At 41.8% G+C, this 24,091-nt stretch overlaps 2 protein-coding genes across 3 annotated transcripts; one reads left to right on the top strand and one right to left on the bottom strand.

The window, feature by feature from the left end:
* Positions 1-3,464: 3,464 nt before the first annotated feature.
* LOC133896361 (uncharacterized) lies at positions 3,465-6,147 on the bottom strand. Its single transcript, XM_062336950.1, has 2 exons — positions 5,900-6,147; positions 3,465-4,215 (listed from the first exon to the last, which is right to left on the bottom strand). Exons 1-2 carry the CDS (start codon positions 5,988-5,990, stop codon positions 3,629-3,631), a joined length of 678 nt encoding a protein of 225 aa, XP_062192934.1. The 5' UTR covers positions 5,991-6,147; the 3' UTR covers positions 3,465-3,628.
* Positions 6,148-20,489: 14,342 nt separating this feature from the next.
* Positions 20,490-23,625, top strand: LOC133895387 (12-oxophytodienoate reductase 7-like). Of its 2 annotated transcripts, XM_062335676.1 has the most exons (5): positions 20,490-20,642; positions 20,722-20,862; positions 21,765-21,895; positions 22,466-22,648; positions 22,766-23,625. In XM_062335676.1, the coding sequence occupies exons 1-5, from the start codon at positions 20,557-20,559 to the stop codon at positions 23,407-23,409; spliced, it is 1,185 nt and encodes a 394-aa protein (XP_062191660.1). In that variant the 5' UTR covers positions 20,490-20,556; the 3' UTR covers positions 23,410-23,625. The 2 variants fall into 2 exon arrangements, with proteins under 2 accessions (XP_062191660.1, XP_062191661.1); XM_062335677.1 differs by lacking the exon at positions 20,722-20,862 and having other exon boundaries at positions 20,503-20,642.
* Positions 23,626-24,091: the final 466 nt, after the last annotated feature.

A 24,091-nucleotide genomic window follows, 5' to 3' on the forward strand; every position in this document is an offset into this window, starting at 1 on the left:
GCTACACCAAAAATGATCGTTTCTCTAAAATGATTGAATCCAATAAAGACACCAAATGGCGTGTACTCCTTATTTGTTCCAAAAGTAGTATTGAAAGTGACAACATCGCCAAAATGTGCATAGTCAACAATTATTTTTGCATCAGCCCAAAATAAGTTTGCTATTTGTTCATCACAATTCACTTGCAAAGCATATTGGAATGAAGGGTTCTCGGCAATTTTTATCTTGAAAATACTTCAGCATACTTTCTGCTTCACCATATGCCATTTCTCGTTGGCGCTTGGTTCGCAAATAATTTTTGTGATCACGACGGGTGTAACTAAGATTAAGTGAACCACCAACTTGGTGAATGGCCAACTCATGTGTTGCCTTTGCTGCAATTCTAGAATCATCGACTATTTTAATTTCAAAAGCTTACAATTATGTAATTTTCCGTTGTGATACCATCAGGTGGCGGGTGTTTGGCAAGTGAAGTGCATGATTATGTACTAGAACTACATCGGACACTTCATAATTTCCTATCTTCCGATTTAGGGTGAGACCCATACGAACCTTACAACCAATTCTTGTTTCTGCTTGGGGACACCTTGTTAAATCATCTCTTTCGTCTTGTTTTCGCTGACCCTCATTTGAACAAACATATCTACAAGATGAGATCTTGCCATCCACCCTACTTTCATTTGCATATCTCTTTCTAACATAAAAGCCTATCTGACCTCCATAGAAAACCCAGAACTTCCAAGCCTCATCCAAATTTTTAAATTTTATGCTAATTTGAGGTACCCAGCTAGGTTCTACTCTTACACTGAAAAAAAAAACTAGAAGCGCAATTTAAGTGCAAAGGAAGATCATAATATCATCACAAAAAGGAAAGGGATAACAACTAGGCAATTAGGTTCTCCACTCTGAAAAATTGACATAGCATCAGGAAAGGGATAACAAGCATCGGATGTTCAAAATCTCTAGAAATGCGTATGATTTTGTAGACCAATACAAAGATTTATAGACAAAAGTTCATTGACTGCACCAAATCAAGGAAATATCAGTTTAGTATAACTTATTTGTTTGATCCATCTTGGACAACTCCGATCTCTTCGGCCATTTGGGTGTCCATCTCTACACGAGCATTAGTGCATTTGCCTCTTTGTGGTGCTGTGTCTGGCTTGTTTACCTTTGGGAAGTGCAAAGCGGAGAAAGAGATTGATCTAACTCTGTTTTGTCGCCAAAAGGTGCCGCCTATGCTGCTTTTCCCTCCAAAATGCCTCACTACGACAAGCCAAATAGGAGCCTTTGGATGAGCTGAATGGTAGATGCAAAGGCTATAGTCAAGCTGTGACTTTCCTAAGTAAAGTTAGAGGATCCCAGTCCGGTGGGGTGGGGTGCACGGCGAAATGGTTTGGAACGGGTGCGCACGGATTTTCTATGGGCAAACAGATTGTGGATATTTTTGTGTGGCTCCTTCACAATCTTATACAGGGTTAGGCAGGTTTGATCATCTTCAAATTTGGTCGATAGCTTCTAATTTCATCCACTTTAATCAGTTAATCGATGACTGTTTGAGTGGAGCATCAGATTTGAGAGCAGGTTTGTCAGTTTGGGTAGCAACAGACTAAGGTGCAGCAAGTTGTGTTAGAAAGCTATTTTGGGTTGGCCTTAATTTTTTTCATGGTGTTTGGATAAATGTGGTTTATTGTTATTTGGGGGATGGTACTGCATTGATCCTCTTGGACTTCAGCCGGCTTCAACCAACTCCAAAGATAGGAAGAGATTTGAAGGGTGGCCAAGGAGCGAGGAGCCCGAAGGTTAGACTACCAGGAGGTTAAAGAGCACTAAAGAAGTCAACCAGGCTCGAAGGTTCAGCCGATGTGGAGTGAGAAGCCCGAAGGAATGAATCATGCATCGGAGACCGAAGGAATGAAGCATGAAGAACATTCAAAGGCTCGACTGCCAAAGGCCCGAGGGTAGTGACGACCATGTGGACAAAGGCCCAGTGAACCGAAGGTCTCACTGGTCGAAGGTAGCTACAAGGACATGAGTGTAAACTCCCATGTTTCTATGGCATGTATTGGTACAATGCTGTAATACCCGTGGATATTCCAAAAATTTCCTGATAGACAGGAGGCACTCCTGTAATGTAGACCTGGGTGGTTGGAGTATGACTATAAGTTATAAACACCTAGCCCCTTTGGTTTAATAGGCCAATGAATTCCAGTTTCACTATATACTCATTTATTGTGTTGTGATCCCTATTCCCACAATCACAACAACTGTGTTACTCCCTCCAGTCCGAAATAAGTGTCGTTTTGGATATCGACACAATCCAAAAAATACAACTTTGACTACTATATTTTGTTGTAATGTATTGATAAGATATAGCAAAAATATATTATTATAAAAGTACTTTTTGAGATAAATCTACCTGTGTCATTTTTAAGTATCCAAACTTAATACATAAAAACCAATTTGTAGCTAATATTTGAAACAGTTGATTGCATGCAACCTAAAACAACACATATTTTGGATGGAGGGAGTATAAGCTAAAATTTGAAAAGGGCAAAACTCTGTGTTTTTTTACTCGCAAAAAAACCTGTCACATCTTTTTTTACTGATTTAGTTTCTTCTTATTATCTTTAGTAAGGTATTGTTATTGCTGGTACATCCATGATATCATGATGGCATGTTTTTTTGTGTTGATGTTATGTAATCCTCTATGCTCTAGGAGAGCAGGGAGGATTCATTATACTCATTTGTTCATAGCCATAGCAGAAGATTTGGGAGTTGACGCTATTTGGTTTCCTAGTCTCCTATCGTTAGTACTCATCTTAAAAAGGTTTTTTTTTTACGTAACGCAATGTGTTAGAGATCCATGCTTATTTATATTCTGTTGCATACTTGTTGGTTGAAGCTCTCTTCGTAATTTATCACAAGATGGGGAGCTAAGTTTATGCATTGTGCCGTTGACTCACACATCACCAATATCCTGGTTTGATGAGAAGCCTAAGCTGCATGGAATTCTTAATCCGGACCTTGGCGGCTGCACAGCTGCTTGAACATCAGCTACACCACGACAGTTGGTATATATGAGCATCGTCGACGCCATGGACATCGTTGCTGATAATGTTTTGTGATCCTGTGAGTGCCTCATCATGCTGACATGCTGCTGCCAGCAGTTTCATTCTCACTTCATACAACATGCTGGATGTTGGATGAGGTATCCATGAAAGCGTATGTTCAAGAACTGATATTTCTCAAAGGATTTCATTTGTACAAAGCAAACTCAAAAAACAAATTCCTCAAAGTTCCTTTATGTTCTCATCAGTTCAAGTTCCATATTTATTGTTAACACAACAGCGGAGCATTTGCAACAGAAATTGCATTCGAGGGACAATCAGATTGGCCCAAAAGGCTCTAAGTAACAGAGAACTTCCAAAAGAGTACACGCAGAATTACTTAGACGAACAGTCTGAACAGCTTAATTCCAAATGCTCAATAAATGAATGATGATCCTTAGTTCTTACAAAGCTCGTCTGCTCAAATAAGCAAAAGAATTGCGAGACAATGAAACAAGGTATTCTGCTTGTTCTCACAAAGCAAAAGAAGATGCACAACACAGCATCCCTGCTCAAGCTCACAGAGCAAAAGCACAAGCTATGGCAAAAAGAAGGGCTGCCACCAGCCTCGATGTACCCACATTGGTTGAAATGGCACCATTCTTGGCACCCATGCAGTCGTCATTGTTGCCACTGAAGCATCCCGGATGGGCGGTCTTGGGCACTTCGCCATCCACCTTAAAGCTGGTACTTGGCTTCCCATCGCTAAACAGAACACACCAGAAGTACGGCCCGCCGCCATCAGTGCCACTGACAGCTGCTCCCACTTCCGTGTGGTTCTTGCTATGCAATACCTGAAGGTCCTTCGCATCATTAATCAGGATGTCGAAGATCTCAGCTGGAGATGCGTAGTTGGACTGGCACGCCACAAGCCTCCCGGTAATCTTGGAAAGAGTTGTGGCTTGGACGCCACAGTTCGGGGCGAATGTGTCGGTGAAACTGGACTCCATAGGCTTCTTGACGCTCACCTGTTTGCATTGACCTTCATATGCTTTGATGTACTGCAGAGCAATGCATCCCAGACCTTGATTATCCGCAACAGAAGAAGCCTTGCTGGCAGTACGGTTGCTGTTGACCAATGCCACGAGCTGATCGGCAGGGTTGTCTAGAAAGGAGATAATTTGAGCATGATATAGGAGGGGAAAAAAATTCCCGGTTCCAGAGGAAGAGAAAATGTAAATGCATCCTAGATAACGAGGAAATCACAAATATATAGAAATCAGCAAATGCACTAAATGCTTGAGCTTACTTAAAACATAAAATAATCATAGCCAAGGTCTATGGAAGATTGGAGGCCTATTAATTCAACAAACCTTATGTAGCAGTCTAGCATATGGTAGGCACTGAACAAATAGGTCTCAGAGAATTGTAACATTATTGAGAAAGTTGCATGGACGAGAAGAAACTAATGCAGTAGACCACTAAAAACTAATCCTTAAGAGAAATAATTATTTTCACATGGATCAAACGAAAAAAATAGCCAACCGAAAAAACAAAGCTAACTAAAAAATGTTTATTCAAATAGGTACACGTTGGAAACTAAGGTTCTAGAGAGAAAAACACGAATAATCAGGATGAAAACATCCAGTTGTGCAGCAGGTTTGGACGTAATACTGGGTGAGGTAAAGAACCACACGGTCTGTTGCGTATGAGAGTTAAATGTAGTACAGCCAGACCCTTACATTCATTATGATAGATCAAAATTGATGGTGTCATGGTGATGTTGCCAAAAACACTTCCTGGCTATATATATTGTTCCTCGTAAAACAATAAGCAGATTATCACGAATTCTAGCTGCAATGACCCAGAATCCCAGATGTATGGAAGCTAGGAGCCTAGGACCATGACAATGCAAGTTGATTATTTTGATATCAAGCCTGTATTCTATGGCATATTCCACTTCTTGGTCATACTAGGCTATCGATTTATTTTGAGAAAGATAGCCGCAACTAATATCTTGGGCACAATATTAAACTATTTATTCTCATAAATATCCTAATGCTAAATATTCCATGCCTGCAACATAAGTAAACTATATAGATCTGTTATTGCCATCACATTAATCAAGCAGCATTTCCGCATGTCGAACTCCCCCCAAAAAAGTAACGGTTAGTCATGCGTAGATGAGTGAGAGTAGCCACCAAAGACCCCCCCCCCCCCAACACACACACTATCAATATAACCAATCAGGGTACTTCAAGATATCTCGAAACAGAAATTGGAAAAGTCACCAGCCTCTTCTGGCAGTCCTTGCAATTTGACTCATCACGACTCACCAAATACGCATATAATTTCATCTCCTGTTCCTACAACCTTACTTTTTTTTTGCGAATTTAACATATGAATTGGCCAAGGATGCCGAAGGAAGTAAACCATTTATCACGGTCTCATACAACATATGCCAAACTACACAAAATTCCCCAGGATTCAGCTCAATATTTGCTCATTCAGGGAAGCAATTAAGTCAGTTGTCCATATAAGGAAGCTATCCTCGATGACAAGACAAGAAGAGAGAACCATGGTTCGGTGAACACTATCACAGGCTCACAACGGTGATCTCCGTAACCCAATGGCGCAGAGCCCGCCGTCTCCCCCCATCAACCCACCCCGCCCCCGAGATTCCCATCCGAGCTACTCATCCGAAACACCCAGATCCAAAGATCCAAACACCAGCGCACAACACAGTGCACACCGGTCCCAAATTGGACCACAGCATACACGAGAACGAACGCACGAGGTGCAGCACGCGGCAGCGATAAGGAACGGGATAGTGAGAGCAGAAGCAGTACCCTTGCTGTCGGCGGCAGAGACGGCCGAGAGGAGGAGCGCCGGCAGCAGCAGCAGCAGGGCGGCCAGGAGCGGCCGCGCGGAGATCGCCATCCTTCCTCCGCCGCCGCGCGCGCGGGAGCAAATGCGTCGCGTTGCGCTCTTTGGGATCTGGGAGCTCGCGCGCGCGAGAGCTCGGCTTGGAGTGCCGGAGAAGGGTGGAACTGGCTATGCACAGTAGTGTGTCTCTTCTTCCGTTCAATCCGCTGCGAGCTCGCTTTCTTTAAAGGCTACTTTGCTCTCTCTCTCACACACTGCATGGGTGCCGCTGGGGTGGGTTGTCCAAAGTGCCCCTGCCGACTATTTTCGGTTAGAAGGCAGCCTTCCGTAGATTTTTTTAAAATATTAATTTATTGAAAATTGGGAAAAATATATAATTTAAAATTGAAAAATGCAAATATACGTGTCAATCGGTACTTCAATTGCCGACTAGTTCCTTATCAACAATCAAATAGCCTATTGACATTGATGTATCGACAAGTAATGCTGCAGGGATTTATTGACATAACAATCCCATAGATGATATTTAAAAAAAAAATCATAACTTTTTTATATCCTCACGGATGGGGATGATATTTATATAAAAATTATAACAATCGACGATGTCTATAATTCTACGGTTGGACACTCCTTCATTTGAATCCGTTTAAATACTCAAAAATACTAAAAAATTTTGTTCTAATTTTTAAAGATCTGCAATTTCTAGACATGACCAGGGTTGATAGCCCACAAGACAATATTTTGATTGAACAGGAGCGGCGTATCCCTACTGATTATATATAATAATAACTAAAATACAAAAAGGACGAAAGGGACAAAAAAATACAACGAATTATCTGGTAGAAGCTAGCCAGTTAATCATTTGTTATTTGTATACTTTGCTCCATGGATAACCATGACAAACTCTGCTTGTGTGTGAGAACAGGTGATTTTTTCACGATGACAACAGGTGATGTTTGATCAAATCACTATTTCGAAAGATTTGTCGGCTAAGGAAAAACTTCGGTAAATTATGCTATAGTTATGGTAGTATTTCAACTGTTTGTTCGAAAAAGGATACCGCCGCCCTTTTACTTTTTTTAATGGTGTGAAAATGTTTAAAAGACTGTAGACAAACATTACTGAAAGGATGGAGTATATCTGGAACGAAAATGCGCGAAGCAGTAAATTTCGGAGACATACAAAACAAACTGAGGTAGCCTCTAACAAAATCAAGAAATTTCAACATAGTGATTGCATGTTTTGGAGATATTAATGACTAACGTGAAATAAGTAGTACCGGTAGTAGTACTGCCAAAAAAGTTATAGTGGTACTATATCAACCTATACTAGCTCCTTCCGGTCACAAATAATTACTATTTTAAGTTGTGTAAAGCCAATTATTATAAACTTGATTATAAATTGTTTTTTATATTGAGTTTGAATATTTGAAAATGGTAAAGGTATATTTTTTTTGAAAAAATATTTTATAATAATATGTAATTTTGATTTATTTTATAAATATATTGTAATAAAAAATAATAGTTAAAGTGATGTTTTGAGATTGTGTCGGTGTGAAAACTGCCTTCCATGGCTGTCCAAACCGTGGAGGGAGTACAACAAATCTTGAACTGCCTTCCACAACTGTCGGTGCGGTCACTTATAATTACCTACAGTTTGTATTTAAATGGATAATTAAGTGCACTTTTCGGCAATCATGCCCTCACCGAACCTTCAGAGGTGGCCAGGCCAGCGATGATCTTTGACAAAACGGTCTTACTGGATCGCGCGAGCAATCAGCAAAATCTGAAGAGCATATTTCCCGACACGACGCTCCTAAAATTTGCAGATCAATTCATAGATAAAAGAAAAACTCAGTTGCAGCGATCACATACCTGCGACATATTACTACCTCAGAATAGATTATTACAGACGAATTTTAAATACTATCATAAATAATTATATGTTCCATCTCTGTAAAAGTACATGTAATATCGATCTTGTTACAGACAGTTTCAGAATCGTTTGTCATAGAGTTACACATAGATAATTTTTCTGTAAAACCGTTTGTGCGTAATAAGAATTATAGACGGGTTTTGTTTAAACCTGTCTGCGCAGCTACGAAAAAAATTAGCTTATATAGGAAAATAGTCACACAGATACATACTTCATGATTCACAAATTAAACAACACGATAATATATTATTCATAATATCGATCACACAATATTTAGAATACAATTTATTTAAATCCTGTTTACCAGAGCTCCAGCTGCGAGATACATGCAAGAGTTAGAGTTTATAGAACAAACTAAAACTAATATTTTTATTCCAAAATAAAAATAATATGACACAATCAAACACCATCAATCTACCCACAGCGTTAACTCTAAAAAAATTTAGAGCTAGAGATGATCAGCTAAAAAAAAAATAGAGCTAAAGTTTTGTCAAACAAGACCTTATATATGACAAATGTTAAGAATATTAAACAGATGTACATCACATATTGTTGAGAACATATAAATCTAGCTAGCTAAATACAAACCTAGCTATACATCATTGGTCCATCGAAGCCGTCTTTCAAAAAGATAAAATAGTTGACATCATGGTAACATTGTCTTCCAGATAGACGAAAAGTAATCGACAAACTTGGGTCAATCGGCGTCATCTTTCAAAAAGATGAGACGATAGACATCATCTCAGCCTTCTGTGTTTCAGCACAATATCAATCCAATCATCATCTTCAATGAGCAGCTCGCAATCATTCGGATTTGGCTGCACTTAATTGTCTCACACATGAGCTAAAACTAGACTATGTTGCTGCTAAACTGTCAATCATGGTTCAGCAAAAATAACCGTTCAAGCATATCTTGCAGTTGACGAAAAATATCTTCATTGTGACAAACAACAATGGAGAAATTTGCATTAAAAAAAACAGAATGGAGAACGCAGTTGACAGCATACGCAGGGTCGACTGCGAGGCCTTCACAACAGTGAAGAAGAAGTCCACTTGACCGAAGTTGATGCCAAGCATCTACGTTGTTGAAGCCGTCATAGGGACAACCCCATCATGTTATCTCCTGATTATTGTGAACTACACCATTATAGATCTACGATGGAAATAAGGCTCTACCTTCAGTTACACAGATCAAAGCAATGAAAACTTAACAAAATCTAACTAAACTGTGATGAGAATCATATGATAATCTCCTCGATACAGTGAAAAGGATTTAGCCCCCGCCGAGATTTTGCTTCTCCAATACTGATGGCGAGTGAGGATACTTCTCAGTGTAGTAGATCACTTAGATATGACGAGTGAGAAAGAAGAACACCTTATCGTCACTTTATATTGAGGGGAGATGAGAAGTTGTGTGTGGAAAGTTAAAGAGCCTGGGAAGATGAGCGAATTTTGTCAGTGTGAAGCTGAAAAAGGCAGGGAAGACGAACAATCAAATTTAAAATAGTTCACGTGTCTTTAAATAGAGATATTTTTTATAAAATCTGTCTGTATCTAATACATAGATACAGAAGGATCTAATAAGAAACCATCTATGACAATATCACAAATGGTATGTGTACGATACAAACAGATGGATTTATGAAAATCGTTAATTGAGTTCAGTCACACCGTGACCACTATCTTGTTATATATGCATTTTTTTCTTAACAACCGTCTAAGGATATTTTATCAATGATAGGTCAAAAAAAACTATCTGCGACACACCATTTGTTATCAATAATTCTATGATAGTATATTATATGCGGTAAAAATGGATCATTTGCAGAGCTAGAGGTGTTTATGGTATGCTGGACACTAAAAATCTTAGATATCACTAGTGAGTAGTTTAATATTAAATATAAATTTATATAGTATCATTCTAATTGTACATGATTAATTATGTTATTAAATTTGTGGACACCCACAGCTCGTTTTCTAGCTCCGCCGCTGAAATGGATCAACTGCTAATCGCATGTGCGGCGGGTCCCTAGCTACATAATGCAAGCACTGCAAAATGATTTCATGGACGTTCAAATATACGTTGTGATGTTTTTATTTATAAATAGAATAGAATAGAAATTAGTGTTCAAATATACGTTCTAATTTTTCGATAAAGGAAGTTTTTATTGAACTCAGACAATTAAATCAATGTGATATTATAATTACGTTCTGATGACCATGTTAATTCCAAAACGTAGTTATTTGCGACTATAGAGAGTAGTACTTAGCTTTTTTTAAGGAAAAGAGTAGTAGTTAGCTAGTAATTAGTTCTTCACACAATAAAAAAGAAGGAAACTTTTGCATTCAATCCACTCTTTTTAAGACTATCTCCGTCCCTTTGTTGGTTTGAACTTTGACATTTAAAGCCATTTACTACCCATCAATAAAAATCCATCAATTTTTTTAAGGTTAAAGAGGACTTACACTACTCACGCGCTCTATATTCACACCACATGCACATACTCTTACACGTCTATACACGTTGAAAGTGCATATATATATAGGAGTAAATCTCTGATGAGAGATCCGGATCAACAAGTGCATATATATATAGGAATAAATCTCTGATGAGAGATCCGGAACAACCCTAGAAATCGAACCCGCATAGATGAGACGAGCAATGTCGCACCTAACCACTAAACTATGTGCTCGTTCTCCAAGTCCGTCAACTGGACTGAAGAGAAATAACTGCTGGTCGGGTAAACCGAACACCCCCAGCCCATGTGACCACAAAGAGAAGAACAGCCTAGTTGCCTGCTGAGTAGCACCGCTCCTCTCTCTCCAACGATCCAGTATTGTACCAATCCCCTTCCAAAATCCTCAATTTCTGCCTGAACGTCTCTGCAAATCCCCCATCTTCCGGCATGCCAGCCAAGACTAGAACGTGAGACTTCACAGCTCTAATTACATATTAAGCTACATATACTATCCAGTTTATAAAAAACTAAACTGGTAAAAAAGACAAATAATTCATTTACATTTCAACACGAGTACTGCAATCGGCACTGCCATGGCAACTTGATGTCACCTAGGAGACCGTGCTCCTCTCAGGGTTTAACTTATCAACGATTACCGCACGAAAATTACGGTAACCGATCTTACCCCTCCATATTGATAATAGAAACCGACCAGTTTTCGAATTTGAATTTAAAAAATTCAAAAAATAAAAAAAATAAAAAAAGAATATCCTAAAAAACTAGAGATAATTCTAAGATCTTCTGCGAAAATATTTTTAAAAATAATGTCATATTTTATAGGAAGAAAGTTTAAAAAAAAGTTAAAATATGCAATTTATTTATTAACTTATATTAAAAAAATCTTAACATATAAATACATATTTTTTAAGTATCTTAAGAGGATTTTTAAAATTAGTTTCATTTCATTTAGACTTTTATTAATTTTTTCATAATTTTTACAAAGTTCACAAGTATAAAGTGAATATGTTAAGAAATAATACTGTAATTAATATTTTTATGTCTACCATTATTTTTCCTATATAAATTATAGTATAAGTAAATTAATAAAGGTGGTTTCACTAATGTTGAAGGTGTGATAGGTTAGTTATAAAATAATCTAGTATGATACTACAGTAAATAAATCGTACTACAAGTAAACTACAGTAAATTGTTACAATAAATAATTGTACGGTATTGTTTACCAAACTCATATTACTGTATGTTTTGGTGACTTTGTGAAGTAAAGACAGAGGATACGTGTCCGCGCCGCACGGCTCAACTTCCCGAGCGAGCCGCGTTACGGGGAAACACTGTTCCAACAAATACCAGACCCGGTATTTGAGGTGTGCTTGCAATCTCTCCGGTTTCCTTTAGTTTTTTTTTTATAAACCGGGAAGCATTTTATATATTCATAAACAGGATTACAAAGCTTTCCTTACAAAGACACCCCAGATGATAACAGAAATTACGAAATAAGGCTAAACTATACTCCGGCTACCAAGACCCGGTTCCCCTCCACCTCCCGGTGCCGGAGAGGATGCTAGAGAGGAGGGGAACCGAAGAAACATGGTGCCGGAGAGCTCCTTTGCCGACATCGCTGTCCGGTCGCTGCTCTGAACTGTCCGGTAGCAGGGGAAAGGAGAGGCTCTCGTCTTCTCAACGCCCCGGTTTCCTTTCGTGTTAGCCCGAACCTTTTGTACTTGTTCACTTTCATAAATGAAGCTGGGGTGATCCTCTCCGTTTCAGAAGAAGCTTCCAATAGAAATTGCGTGCATGAATTCCAAATGCAGAGGCCTAACTATATCAAAGAAGCACTACATACTGTTCGCTAATCTTACACTAAAGTTCGCACTTGCTCCTGCTAACTATATCAAAGAATCGGAACGGGACCTGCTTACAATGTTGCAGCAGGATAGGAGGTTTCAGATAGGCTTTGGATGGTTTGAGATGCTGGGATTCAGAGATCAAGCATATTTAACAAATTTCAGCAGTATTCCTGAAAGTTTCAGATTGTTGGGTTGGGCGTATGCAGAGAGTAGCAAGCAACTCGCAATTATTCTCAGTAAGTTTGAATTAAGCCTCAGCAGGTTTCTGATTCAGTTCAGAAGTTCAGAAGATACTTCAGACAACTTGCATTCGTCAGGGGGTGGAGACCATGCGACAAAGCGTCAGATACTCACATGGTGTACACGCATGCGGATCCGAAGGCAGACAGATGGTTTACCTTCAGATGTAGTATATCGTTATACAGTTTTTTCTCAGTTGCAACGTACAGCTCTCAGCAGAACAAGGTGTGATTGAGTTTGACACGCTCCAAAACCAGTGTTGGGGGAATGGGTATCACGCTAGCCCTCCTAATTGACTTTGGCCGGACTCAGCCAACCATAGATAGGAAGTAACTGATAGGGCTAACACAATAGTGAAGCTGTTTTGTAGATTTGAAACCAAAGGGGCAGTCGACACGAAGTGAGAGGCCCGAAGCATCAGAATCACCGTATATATCGGTGAGGCCTGAAGAGTAATCTAGGGTGAAGTGAATGGCCCGAAAGTCAACATCTTGACCACGAGGATGGAGACCGTAGAAGGCGTCGACTAGAAACGAAGGGCTCGAAGGGACGAGACTGGAGGGCTACTCGAGGTAGACATCCCATGTCCCGAATGACCGACCGACATGTGTACAATCCTGGAGGATAGAGATTGTAACAATGTAATGACTATAGTATCTCAGGATTATCCTTAAAATGTTTCTATGAATAGGAGTATTACTACAATGTGAATATAGATAGTTGGGGGATGACTACGAATATCTCACCTCTTTATGTGATTGGATGAACTGTTAGTATCAAGAAATACATATTCACTCAGTTTTCCAGTAAGAATGCAAATTCACATCACCTGCTACATACAGTATGTCATATGCCTCCAGAGTCCACAATATAAATACACGATTTGCAGTAGAGGTCGAATTGGCGGTTAGGTTTCGGCTTCACCATGCCCCCCGATCGCGGGCAAATGAGGCATCAAGTCGAAACCATATTGAGTTACCGACCACCCCCTATTGGCGCCCGTCGATCGTTCGTGGCTCTAGCAGCCAGCCATCGTCCAGTCGTCGTCTGGCTGCTCAGCGGCCAACGCCAGCCCGGCCCATATCCGCGGCGCGCTGCACGTAGAAGCGGGTGTGCATCCACACGCTGCGACGCCACCGCGCGTACTGCCTCACCGTCACCCTGCTGTCCCCGGCGGACATTGTGGGCACCAGGACCTCGCCGGGGCCGCCGACGAGTGGGACGTGGCCCTGCGCTTTGAGCATCCACGCCCGGTCCGCGGGCGCGTCCTGGTGCAGCGCGCAGAGGCCGCGGGGGTCGCCCGCCAGCGCGAGCTCGACGCACTGGCACCGCATGGCCGTCCGGCCGCGCGAGGGCTCGGGGGCGCGGAACTGCCGCCTCAAGACGCGCGTCGCGATCGACCTGTGCCAGGCTCGGAGCCGTCGCCGTTTCGCACCGGCATCTTGGCGCCCTCTCTTGCTCTTCGTTCTGGCTCTCTTGGCCGGAGGTGGGGGCGGCGGGGGCAACGACAACGGCTTGGCTTCCTCCTTGTCGTCATCGTCCTCTACTGAAGACGGCCCCGGTGGGGACTTCCTTTTCTTGCTGCCGTGGCTGTCGGAGCATGGTGTGCCGGAGTTCAGCGACGGCTGTGGCATTAGCGCCAGGATTTCTTCCTCGCAGAACAACGGCGCCAGGCGCTGGACGTCGTCCTCGGACAACGGCGCCTGGAGGTCGTCCAAGGAGAAAAGCGGCGCATGGATCTGTACGTTATTCTCGGAGAACAGCAGCACCTGGAGCTGGGTGCCGTCCTCGGAGAAGAGCGTCGGCTGGACATCCTCCTCGGCGAGGAGCGGCGGCGGTGGCAGCGGCATGGCACCAGCCGCTCGCGACAGGCGTGATGGGCCGTGGAGGAATGGTGGGCAACCCGGCGTCATCCGGGAGAATGCCACGTCCATGGGCCGGAAGGTGGTCGCGGCGGCAACGGTGGCGAGCGAAGGGCGATTTCACTGCGCAAGTGTCCGATGCGGTCGACCTCTGCAGCGGGTGGCCGGAAGCCCTGGGGCCTCAACACATATACCGCGGCCGATTCGAAGCCGACTCGGAATCGTTAACCCCGTCGGAGTCGTAGCTAGACGCGGCTTCGGACGGCGCTGCAATCTGACTCGACTAAGGTTGCGTCTCGGAGAATTTTTATATTTTTATATTTCTTGAATAGAAAAAATTATAGAAATATACGTTCATTTTTAAAATCACATATATATAGGCTCTTGCCGTCGGGTGACGTATTTAAAAATAAAAAATGCTATGTTCCATAACTATTTCAATTGTGTTATGAATTTTGATAGCATTGAAATATTGTATTTTTATTTTTTTAATATGTTGTTTGTCCGAAAGGCGACATGTTTATATTTTAAACTTGTCATCTGTTCCAATGGGCGGTCTAGATATGTAATTTTCAAAATGGATGTCTATTTTTTGTAAATTTTCAAAATATATATCTATTTTTGTAATTTTTTATATAAAAATATAAAAATAAAAAGTTAGTGTCTCAACGAGGCGATGAGGAGCTTATTGGGCCGGGCCACACAACCCACAAGACCAAGCCTAGAATTCCATATTGATGTGATTGCCTGTGCATTGCGATGGAGGCAATAATAAGAGGAAGCACATGAATGAATATCGACCAACATATTATCAAAACTGCCATTTCCAGAAAAGATCCTCATTGGAAATTAGAATTAGCTGAAACTTTTTTGGTGATTTTTTTATAGCATTAATACTTGTAGTAAACATTAAAAAGTGAATCCCAACACACAATCTTCCTTTTCTCAAAGCTATCAATTTTTTTTTTTACAATGCTGCTTCCTGAGAAAGAAAAGTATTTTAATGCCAATCGAGATTATTGTTCCTCCATGTCTAAGATATAGACAGGTGAAGAAAGGAATGCAAAGAGATATGTGAGAATACAATATTTAGGGTTGCCAAAATCGGAACCAGCAGATACATATTCTTGGAGCTCGGATGTTGTTGCGAATAATTCACACGTACAACTGAGCATCCACTCACGCGAGACCAAAAAGAGAGTGGGAACGATGGCAAGCAGACCCGTGTTTCACTATTTTTATTTTTTTTTAGATTTGGGTCTCTTTATCCGGTTTTTTTAAGATTCTTATCGGAGAATCGTGCAGGACGTAAGATTCAATCCTACGCCGGCTCGGCACTCACCTCAGAGCTTTGCCACCGGCTCCTACCCGTGTTTCACTATTTTGATATGATTACATTTCAAATTGCTTAACCAACTGCTTGTCGACCTCAGCAAGTCCGTGTTGAGTTCCTTTTTGTTTCTAATGGAAATAAGGATTATGCTTACCATTCGCAGATAGTCACCTAGTGATCGACAAAACTTTTGCAAAATCGCAAGCAACCCCAAAGTCAACCAGAATAACTTGCCTTGTATCCTCGTCGTATAGAAAATATTATTACTCCAGTTTGGATCACCCTGAGATTGTACCGGACCTCAAAGGGCAGTTTGCATCTGAAAGAAGTTTCAGAATTCACCATGTCCTCCAACAATGAAAAAATTGATGGAATTTTTGTGGATGCGCATTATTTTTCTAGTAAGCTCTAGCATACTTTTCAACTTAGGAATATAGCAGACAGTATGAGAAGCGATACATGAATTCATAAATCAAAAGACAAACAACTCCACTGAAACTCTCGGATGCACATAATTTATTTGGCAATTCCAGCTTTGTTATTTAGGATTTAACAGATGATATGAGGAGCACGTGCCCGCCTTGGAACATAAATAACTCCATTGCAAGCCCGAGCAGTTGGCAACCAACCAAGTTGTGGGTTTTCTAGCATAGGAACGCAATGTAACAAATGGGAAGGATTAGGAACTAGTATACACAACCAAAAGTAGACATGGTTCATGACAAAAACAAAGCAACAGAACACACAGATGATTGCCACGGCTTTATGACGATATAATAAAAGACAAAAGCATTATCAGGATTTAGTCCATGTCTTCATGAATAATGATTCATTACAGACCCATAGCAAACATAATCAAAATACAAACATAATCTAAAGGGAACAGGTGGAACCAAATATGCTTGCATCAACAATGCAATTTTGATACTACATCGTACGGTTGAAGCTAGCCAATCTACGGGATGGAACTGTTATCCAAACATAAGTTGAAGCGGCGCCGTGTGGAAATTAATTCCGGAGGATTTCAAGCCCATCCCGGCAATGTCAAATCTACTAATATTAGTAGATCTAGCAGCTACCCTTGCTCACCCATGCGACCCACATGCTGAAATCGACCCTCTTTGCGCACATGGACTTGATGCGCCTAACCAACCAAGACGATGGGTCAAGTGGGGCCGACCCTCGCCTGTCTCCAATGCGCCTTCCCCGTTCCCCTTCCCCATCTCTCCTGCGCTGCTATCGAGCTTTTTTATTTTTATATTTTGAAAATAAAATAATTGCAAATGTTATTTTTAGATGATAAAGTAAAAAAAATCAAACACTATTTTTTAAGATAAAGTAAGTTTTATTTCTAGATGAAATATTGTTTCAGCCTCTGCACCATGCTAAATGCAGATGCACCAATCAATTAAAAAAAGGAAAGGTAAAAAAAGAAAGAGAAAAAAAATACTAAAAGTATGTGTGCACAAAGCAACATTAGGTCCCAAACCCAGATCTACAGTTCAAAACCACCCCACTCAAATGCTTGCTTGATGCACTAACATCTACTACCTTACACCACGGATTGAGAGGATATCAAATAATCCTTAACAACTAAAGTAGTTCACAAGCATCCACAACCTAGCAAAGCCTCAAAGACTTGTCAGAAACTGGCTCTAAAGCTGCACACATTCAACTATCACCATCGAACAATAACAGGCAACCACTCAGCACAACCAACGACCCGACTGAGAAACCCTTGAGCTTTATTTGAGTATCTTCTCTCCAAGCGAACTCCAATGATAATGGTAGGAACTCCAAAGTGATGTCTCTAAGGAGAGCACGATATTAGGACGCCATAATCGCTCTATCCGACATGAGATATGGGTTTTCACTTAGAGAACCCACCAAGGGTGGGAGAAGCAAGGGCACCACATTGATACCTCTAAAGGAGGGGAAATACGCCCAAGAGCATCGCCGTCGCAAGGCTTTTGCCCGGAACCCCCACACTGTCCACTACACCCGTCACCACCTTAGAATTTGTGACATAGTGGCCACGAGCAACATGTAGGCGCCCATGGGATCGCCGAAGATATGGGTGGCATGAGCCACTGTACACCAACCACAAGCGTCGGGCTGCCGCCGTGCCAAACTTGGCCACAACGTGGATCAGGAAGGCGACACCTATGGAGGGAAGACCACTGTGATGGAGCTAACAACCATGGCAGAGGATCCACCACGTCACGTCAATTTGACTACCGCTGTATAGGTCCACCCGCCACTGCATAGGATTTGGTCATCTTTGGCTGTCACCACTTCGAGCTTCGTCGCAACCACCGTAAATCAGGGAGAAAGGGCGCAAAGGGAGGGGGATGTGGCCAGAACAAACGCCTTTGACACCACCACCGGCTGGCGACAGTGGTCGAGTCGGATGCAGGGTTTGAAAAATCGTCAAAAGCCGCTCAATATTCACGAAAACCGGTCAATTAGGTCCACACCGAATTCTAAATTCAATCGATTTTTAAATTTGAATTAAAAAATTATTTTTAAAAAAAATCACAAAAAATTCTAAAAATATTAGAGACAATTCTAAGACATTTGTGATTTTTTTTTTCAAAAATAGTATCATTTGCATCATATTTTATATGGAAGAAGTTTGAAAAAAAAAGAAAATATTGAAATGAGCCGTATGAATATGATAATTTGGCCCATCACGTTAAGGAAAAGTTTAACATGCAAAAACATATTTTTCCTTTTTAGAACGTATCTTAAGACTATCTTCAATTTTGTTTCACTTCATTTAGAGTTTTATTAATTTCTCCATGATTTTTACAAAGTTCAAAAGCATAAAGAAATTGCACTAAAATTATCTTTTTCATGTCTACCATTACTTTTCCTACATAAAGAATAGTATAAGTAAACTAATAAAAGTGGTTTCACTAATTTTGGAGGTGTAATGGGTTAGTTATGAATTAATCTAGTTACAACACATTTACACAATCCTGCATGTTTCAATAACTATTTCATGAGTTCATGTATATTTAAAAGACATAGGATCATGTAAGAAGACTAAAAAAATTGGTTTTATGATTTTTGGATTAGCAAAGAATTAACTATGTATTTAATTATGTTTAGTGAATATATTTTCTCACAGAAAATGTACAACCTTTTCATGAATATAAATACTTTTATCATGTAGATTATGTTACAAGAAAACCAAAAAAATATTGTTTCACTTGATTTGAAGCTCAAATGGATTAGTTATCAATTTTACAAAGTTGAGCTATATTTTGGTTTTTTCTTGAACTTCATTGAAATTCGATAAAATCGGATGGTTTTCGATAAAATTGAATAATTTTTTATGGAATTTGAGCGGTTTTCAATCACAAACAAAATATGGGAAATGCGGTAAGTTTTCGATGGAATTTAAGTGGTTACCAAATGGGCGGTTCACCCGAATTTTTCCTCCGATTGTAAATTTGAATGAGTGAATTTGTTTAAATTTTCATTGAATTTCCACCAATTTTCCGGTTTTCATGAATATCGGAAAATCACTGGGGTGGTTTTTAGGTCCCAAATGAATTTTTGAACCTTGGTCGGGTGAGGTAGCAGGGTTGTGGAGGAGGAAATTTGGTCACCCTTGGCAAGTCAACAGAGGAGATTCTAGGTTTAAATACTACAACAGGTAACAATACTAAAATTTTCTTTTACAGATATTCTGCAAAACTCCGTCCGAACTTAAAAGGGGATCAAAGTTGCAGCCGGGCTATGGCCTGTTTTTAGCGACGAATTCATTCAATCGTGTTCTAGTTTTATATAACAGGGAATAGTACTAATTTTTTTTTACAGATATTCTGCAAACTCCTTCAGAACTTAGCAAAACCTCACATTCAGGCTTTGTTTGGTCCACTATTGTAATTGCAAACATAATATAAAAGGGAACAGGCAAAACCAAACATGCTTGCTTCAACAATGTAATCTCGATACTACATCGTACGGTTGAAGCCAGTAGGGATGTAACGGTTATCCAAACATAAGCTGAAGCAGCGCCGTGTGGAAATTAATGCTGGAGGGCCCATCCTGTCAGCGTCAGATATACGAATATTAGTAGATCTAGCAGCCACCCTCCGTCACACATGCGACCCACATGCTGAAATGGACCCTCTTTGCGCACGTGGATTCGACCGGTCAATTGGGGCCGGCCCTGGCTAGAAAATAATATATGAGACTCGTCCCATGAATTTTAGTCATTACATATGATTTTTTATCTTTGTTATAAATCTTATGATAATTTTTACTATATATCACACTATAAATTAGTCTAAGTTTATAAGACCAAACCTCATAAGATTATTTCCTAATCTCACCTGTCTCTACTGCACCTTTCCGGTTCCCCTTCCCTTTCTCCCGCGCCACCATCGAGCTTTTTTATTTTTATATTTTAAAAATAATAAATTGCAAAAATAAGTGTTCATTTGAAAAAAATTACATAACTAAAAATTCCATCGTCCCGTTAATAGACTATTGTGTTCAATACGATTTATCTTTTTTATTTCTCATTATATAAGTAACTTTTTGAGTTAATTTTTTAAAGCTAGATTATAGCATCTTGAGAGTATCAAAATTTTGTATTTTCATTTTTTAACGAGTCGTCCATTGGAAAGATGATATATATATATATTAAATTTGTCGCACGGCAGTTTCTCAAACGAACATATATTTTTGCAATTATTTTCTATTTATAAAATATAAAAATAAAAAAATCCGCCACCATCATCCACCGTCCATCGCAGTCACAGCTCTGGTGCACCCACTCGCGTGATTCGCTTTCGAACCCCACCCACTCTCGATTCTTCCCTCCCTCCTATAATTGGCTTCTCGCCACCCCCTGCTTTTCCCACTCCCCCCCTCCCCCGCCCCCTCAGGATCCACCACACGGCCACCGGAATGGATCGCTCGCCGCCGCCGGACCAGAACCCGCGCCCGTCTCTCTTGTCGCCATACCAGACGCCCCGCTTCCGCCTTGCCCACCGGTGAGCGTCGCTTCCGCCCCGGCTCTCTCCGCCTCTTAATTTCTCGCCGGAGGCCCGGCCTGACGAGCCCCGCCTGCAGGGTGGTGCTGGCGCCGATGACCAGATGCAGGGCGCCCGGCGCGGTCCCGGGACCCGCGCTGGCGGAGTACTACGCGCAACGGTCCACGGAGGGCGGCCTGCTCATCTCCGAGGGCACCGTCGTCTCGCCCGCCGGCCCGGGGTAATCTCGTCACTTCGCCCTCTCCCTCTGGCTTTGCTGCTCTGCGCTTCTGTCTACTTTTCTACCATCTCCCGTGATCGATTTGTTCAACGCCTTCCGTGATCCGTGCTGGGGTCTTAGATTACTGCACACACCACACTCTATACTACTCTATAGTCTTTTATATGCTCCCGCCTTCGTGTGATCCATGTGCGATTCGTTCTGATGGCAAGATGCTCGCTAGATCTGGTGGTGCTCTTGCAAGGGGTGGTTGGGGTGGATAATCAATGGGTATTCGGTGGGAATTGTTCTAGGTTTCTAGCATTCGTCATGTGGCTTTGCTGTACTTGTATTAGTATGCTAGTGGGTGGTGGTTCAATGGCCTGCCCTGTTAGGTGTTAACTTATACTTCAACCACTGGAGATTCCTGCAAAACAGAAGGACAAACTCTGGAGCAGGGCTAGTAGAAAATTGGGGAATCGGATGCCTTCTCCCGACCCATCATTTATGTATTATTTTTTATGTCAAATGGTTTGGATATAATCTATGTGATTTTCTAGAGAAATTGAGCCTATTTTTTTTTTTCAATTTTGTCCGAAAATTTTTGCTCAACGCCGATAGAATTTCGATAAATCCAATAATCCTGTTTATCGCTAACCTTTGATAAATTTTTGTTGCCGATAAGATTTTTCTTGCCCCCAGCTGCTCAATCTAGGAAGCAAAGCAGTAACAAAAAAGAGCGGAGGGGGTCGGTATGATCCATTACCCTACACATTGTGTAACAGTAGCACTAAGCTATATGGTCATGTTATAGCTCCGTGTTATTCTGTAGAGATTCTAATGGCCACTTCAGATGAACTTTTAGCATGTTACTTTTATGTCGTGAGGTCAGAACACTAAGGGACAAAACATTGTTATATAAGGTTTCCTCGTGTCCCTGGGATATACAATCAAGAGCAGATTGATGCATGGAAAAAGGTGGTTGATGCTGTTCACGCCAAGGGAGGCATCTTTTTCTGCCAACTGTGGCATGTAGGCCGAGCTTCTCACCAAGGTATGCTTGCACTGAATCACTAGACATTTCTTGCAATAGGATTAAATAATTCTCCCACATGTTATGAATGAATTTTCAGTCCACCATTGTGAAATCATGTTACATTTGGAAAAGGTTGTCGTCTCATGTATTTGTCGTTTGCTGACAATTTGAGAATAGTCTAATTTGGGTCAGTGGGAAGAAGGGAAAGGTTTCGGACTTTCAATCTGGGTAGTAACATGATTATGAGTTTTTCATTAAGTTGTATCTCTTCTCTGAGAGAAGTCAAAGGAATGAAGGACGCATTTCTATGATCTTCAGTCTATGCACTACAGTCTACACACGCTACCTATAGTTGGATCGTAGTGTTTTCTGTAATATATGCAATTTCGGTATTTCACCTTGTTGGTCATATACTCCTTGCCCAACGGTCAACAAATACCATACATGTTCTTGGTTCACTTTATCAGGGTCATGCAGTAGCAGTACCCTATGTGACCATGAATAGTCTCGATTGTGGTCCCAACTTACTGATCCCACACATAGGAATCCAACACTTCAGACGCTGACAAATGTTTTTTCATCGATCAGTATACCAGCCAGGTGGTGCAGATCCAATATCCTCGACTGATAAGCCGATCTCATCGAGGTGGAGGATACTGATGCCTGATGGCTCCTATGGCAAGTATCCAACACCGAGGCGCCTAGCCACATTGGAGATACCTGAAATAGTTGAACAATACCGTCAAGCCGCCATAAACGCCATCGAAGCAGGTATCAGAATAAACATGCATAAATCCTCAAATTTTACTCATTGGACCCCAACCATAGACCATCAGAATATCCCCACTGTTTGCTATTTGCTCATCTGGAGATGAAATCGGTTCGCAGGTTTTGATGGCATTGAGATCCACGGTGCCCATGGCTACCTCATCGATCAGTTCCTCAAGGACGGCATCAATGACCGGACTGACGAATACGGTGGCTCACTCTCCAACCGTTGCCGGTTCCTACTGGAGGTTACCCGCGCCGTGGTCTCGGCGATCGGGGCAGACCGTGTCGCGGTCCGGGTGTCACCGGCCATCGACCACCTCGACGCCTACGACTCAGACCCCCTGCGACTGGGCCTGGCCGTGGTGGACCGTCTCAACGCCCTCCAGCAGGAGGCCGGGCGGCGGCTCGCCTACCTCCACGTCACGCAGCCGCGTTACACGGCGTACGGGCAGACGGAGTCGGGCCAGCACGGCAGCGCCGAGGAGGAGAGCCGCCTGATGCGCGCCCTGCGCGACGCGTACCGCGGCGTGTTCATGTGCAGCGGCGGGTACACGCGGGAGCTCGGGCAGGAGGCCGTGGAGAGCGGCAACGCCGACCTGGTGTCGTACGGGCGGCAGTTCATCGCGAACCCGGACCTGGTGGAGCGGTTCCGGCGCGGCGCGGCGCTGAACAGGTACGTGCGGAAGACCTTCTACACGCCGGACCCCGTCGTGGGGTACACGGACTACCCGTTCCTCGGTCAGCCAAAAGCGCGCATCTGATTGGTAAATACAAGAGACGCATGATCGGTTGTGTAATGTGACTGGAGAAAATAAGAAAACATGTCGTGGTATCGTGATTGTGACGTTGGTGTGTTGCCGATAGCCACTGAACAGATTGTCTCTTGATATCGAAAATAAGGGAAGCCGGAGCCGGTAAGCAATGGCGAATGCAGAGGAACTAGGAGAGCTCTTTCGTCTTTTTTTTTTCCTTTCTCTATTTCTTTTTTTAAAGTACAACATTAGTGATGCTGATATTATTATAAAAGTAGAAAGTTGGTCCTGTTTATTAAGAAAACTGGACATACAAACTTTAACAACTGCCAGGTTGATTTAGAACCAACCAGAAAGAAACACAACGACATGAGCACCCTGACAAATAAAACAACACACGCGGAGTTCGTCAAGGGTTCATCGTTGCCAAGCTCATCATACGTCGCGACCAAGTAGCTCTGACTTCTCGTAACAGATCTCAGCCTCTGACTTGATGACCTCGTGTCTCCGTTCATGGTCACCACGTGTCTTTGTTGCCAAGCTCGTTGGATGCCCTGACCCAGCAGCTCTGACTCCACACATTGTGGGATCTTTCAAAGCAATGCCTCTAGGGAAGACACAATGCCCCAAGCATCACCGTCGCCTATCCAGGCACAAACATGATTTTCACCTGAAAGATCCCATAGCGAAG

Source organism: Phragmites australis, chromosome 16 (assembly GCF_958298935.1).
Source record: "Phragmites australis chromosome 16, lpPhrAust1.1, whole genome shotgun sequence".
Lineage (NCBI taxonomy): Eukaryota > Viridiplantae > Streptophyta > Magnoliopsida > Poales > Poaceae > Phragmites > Phragmites australis.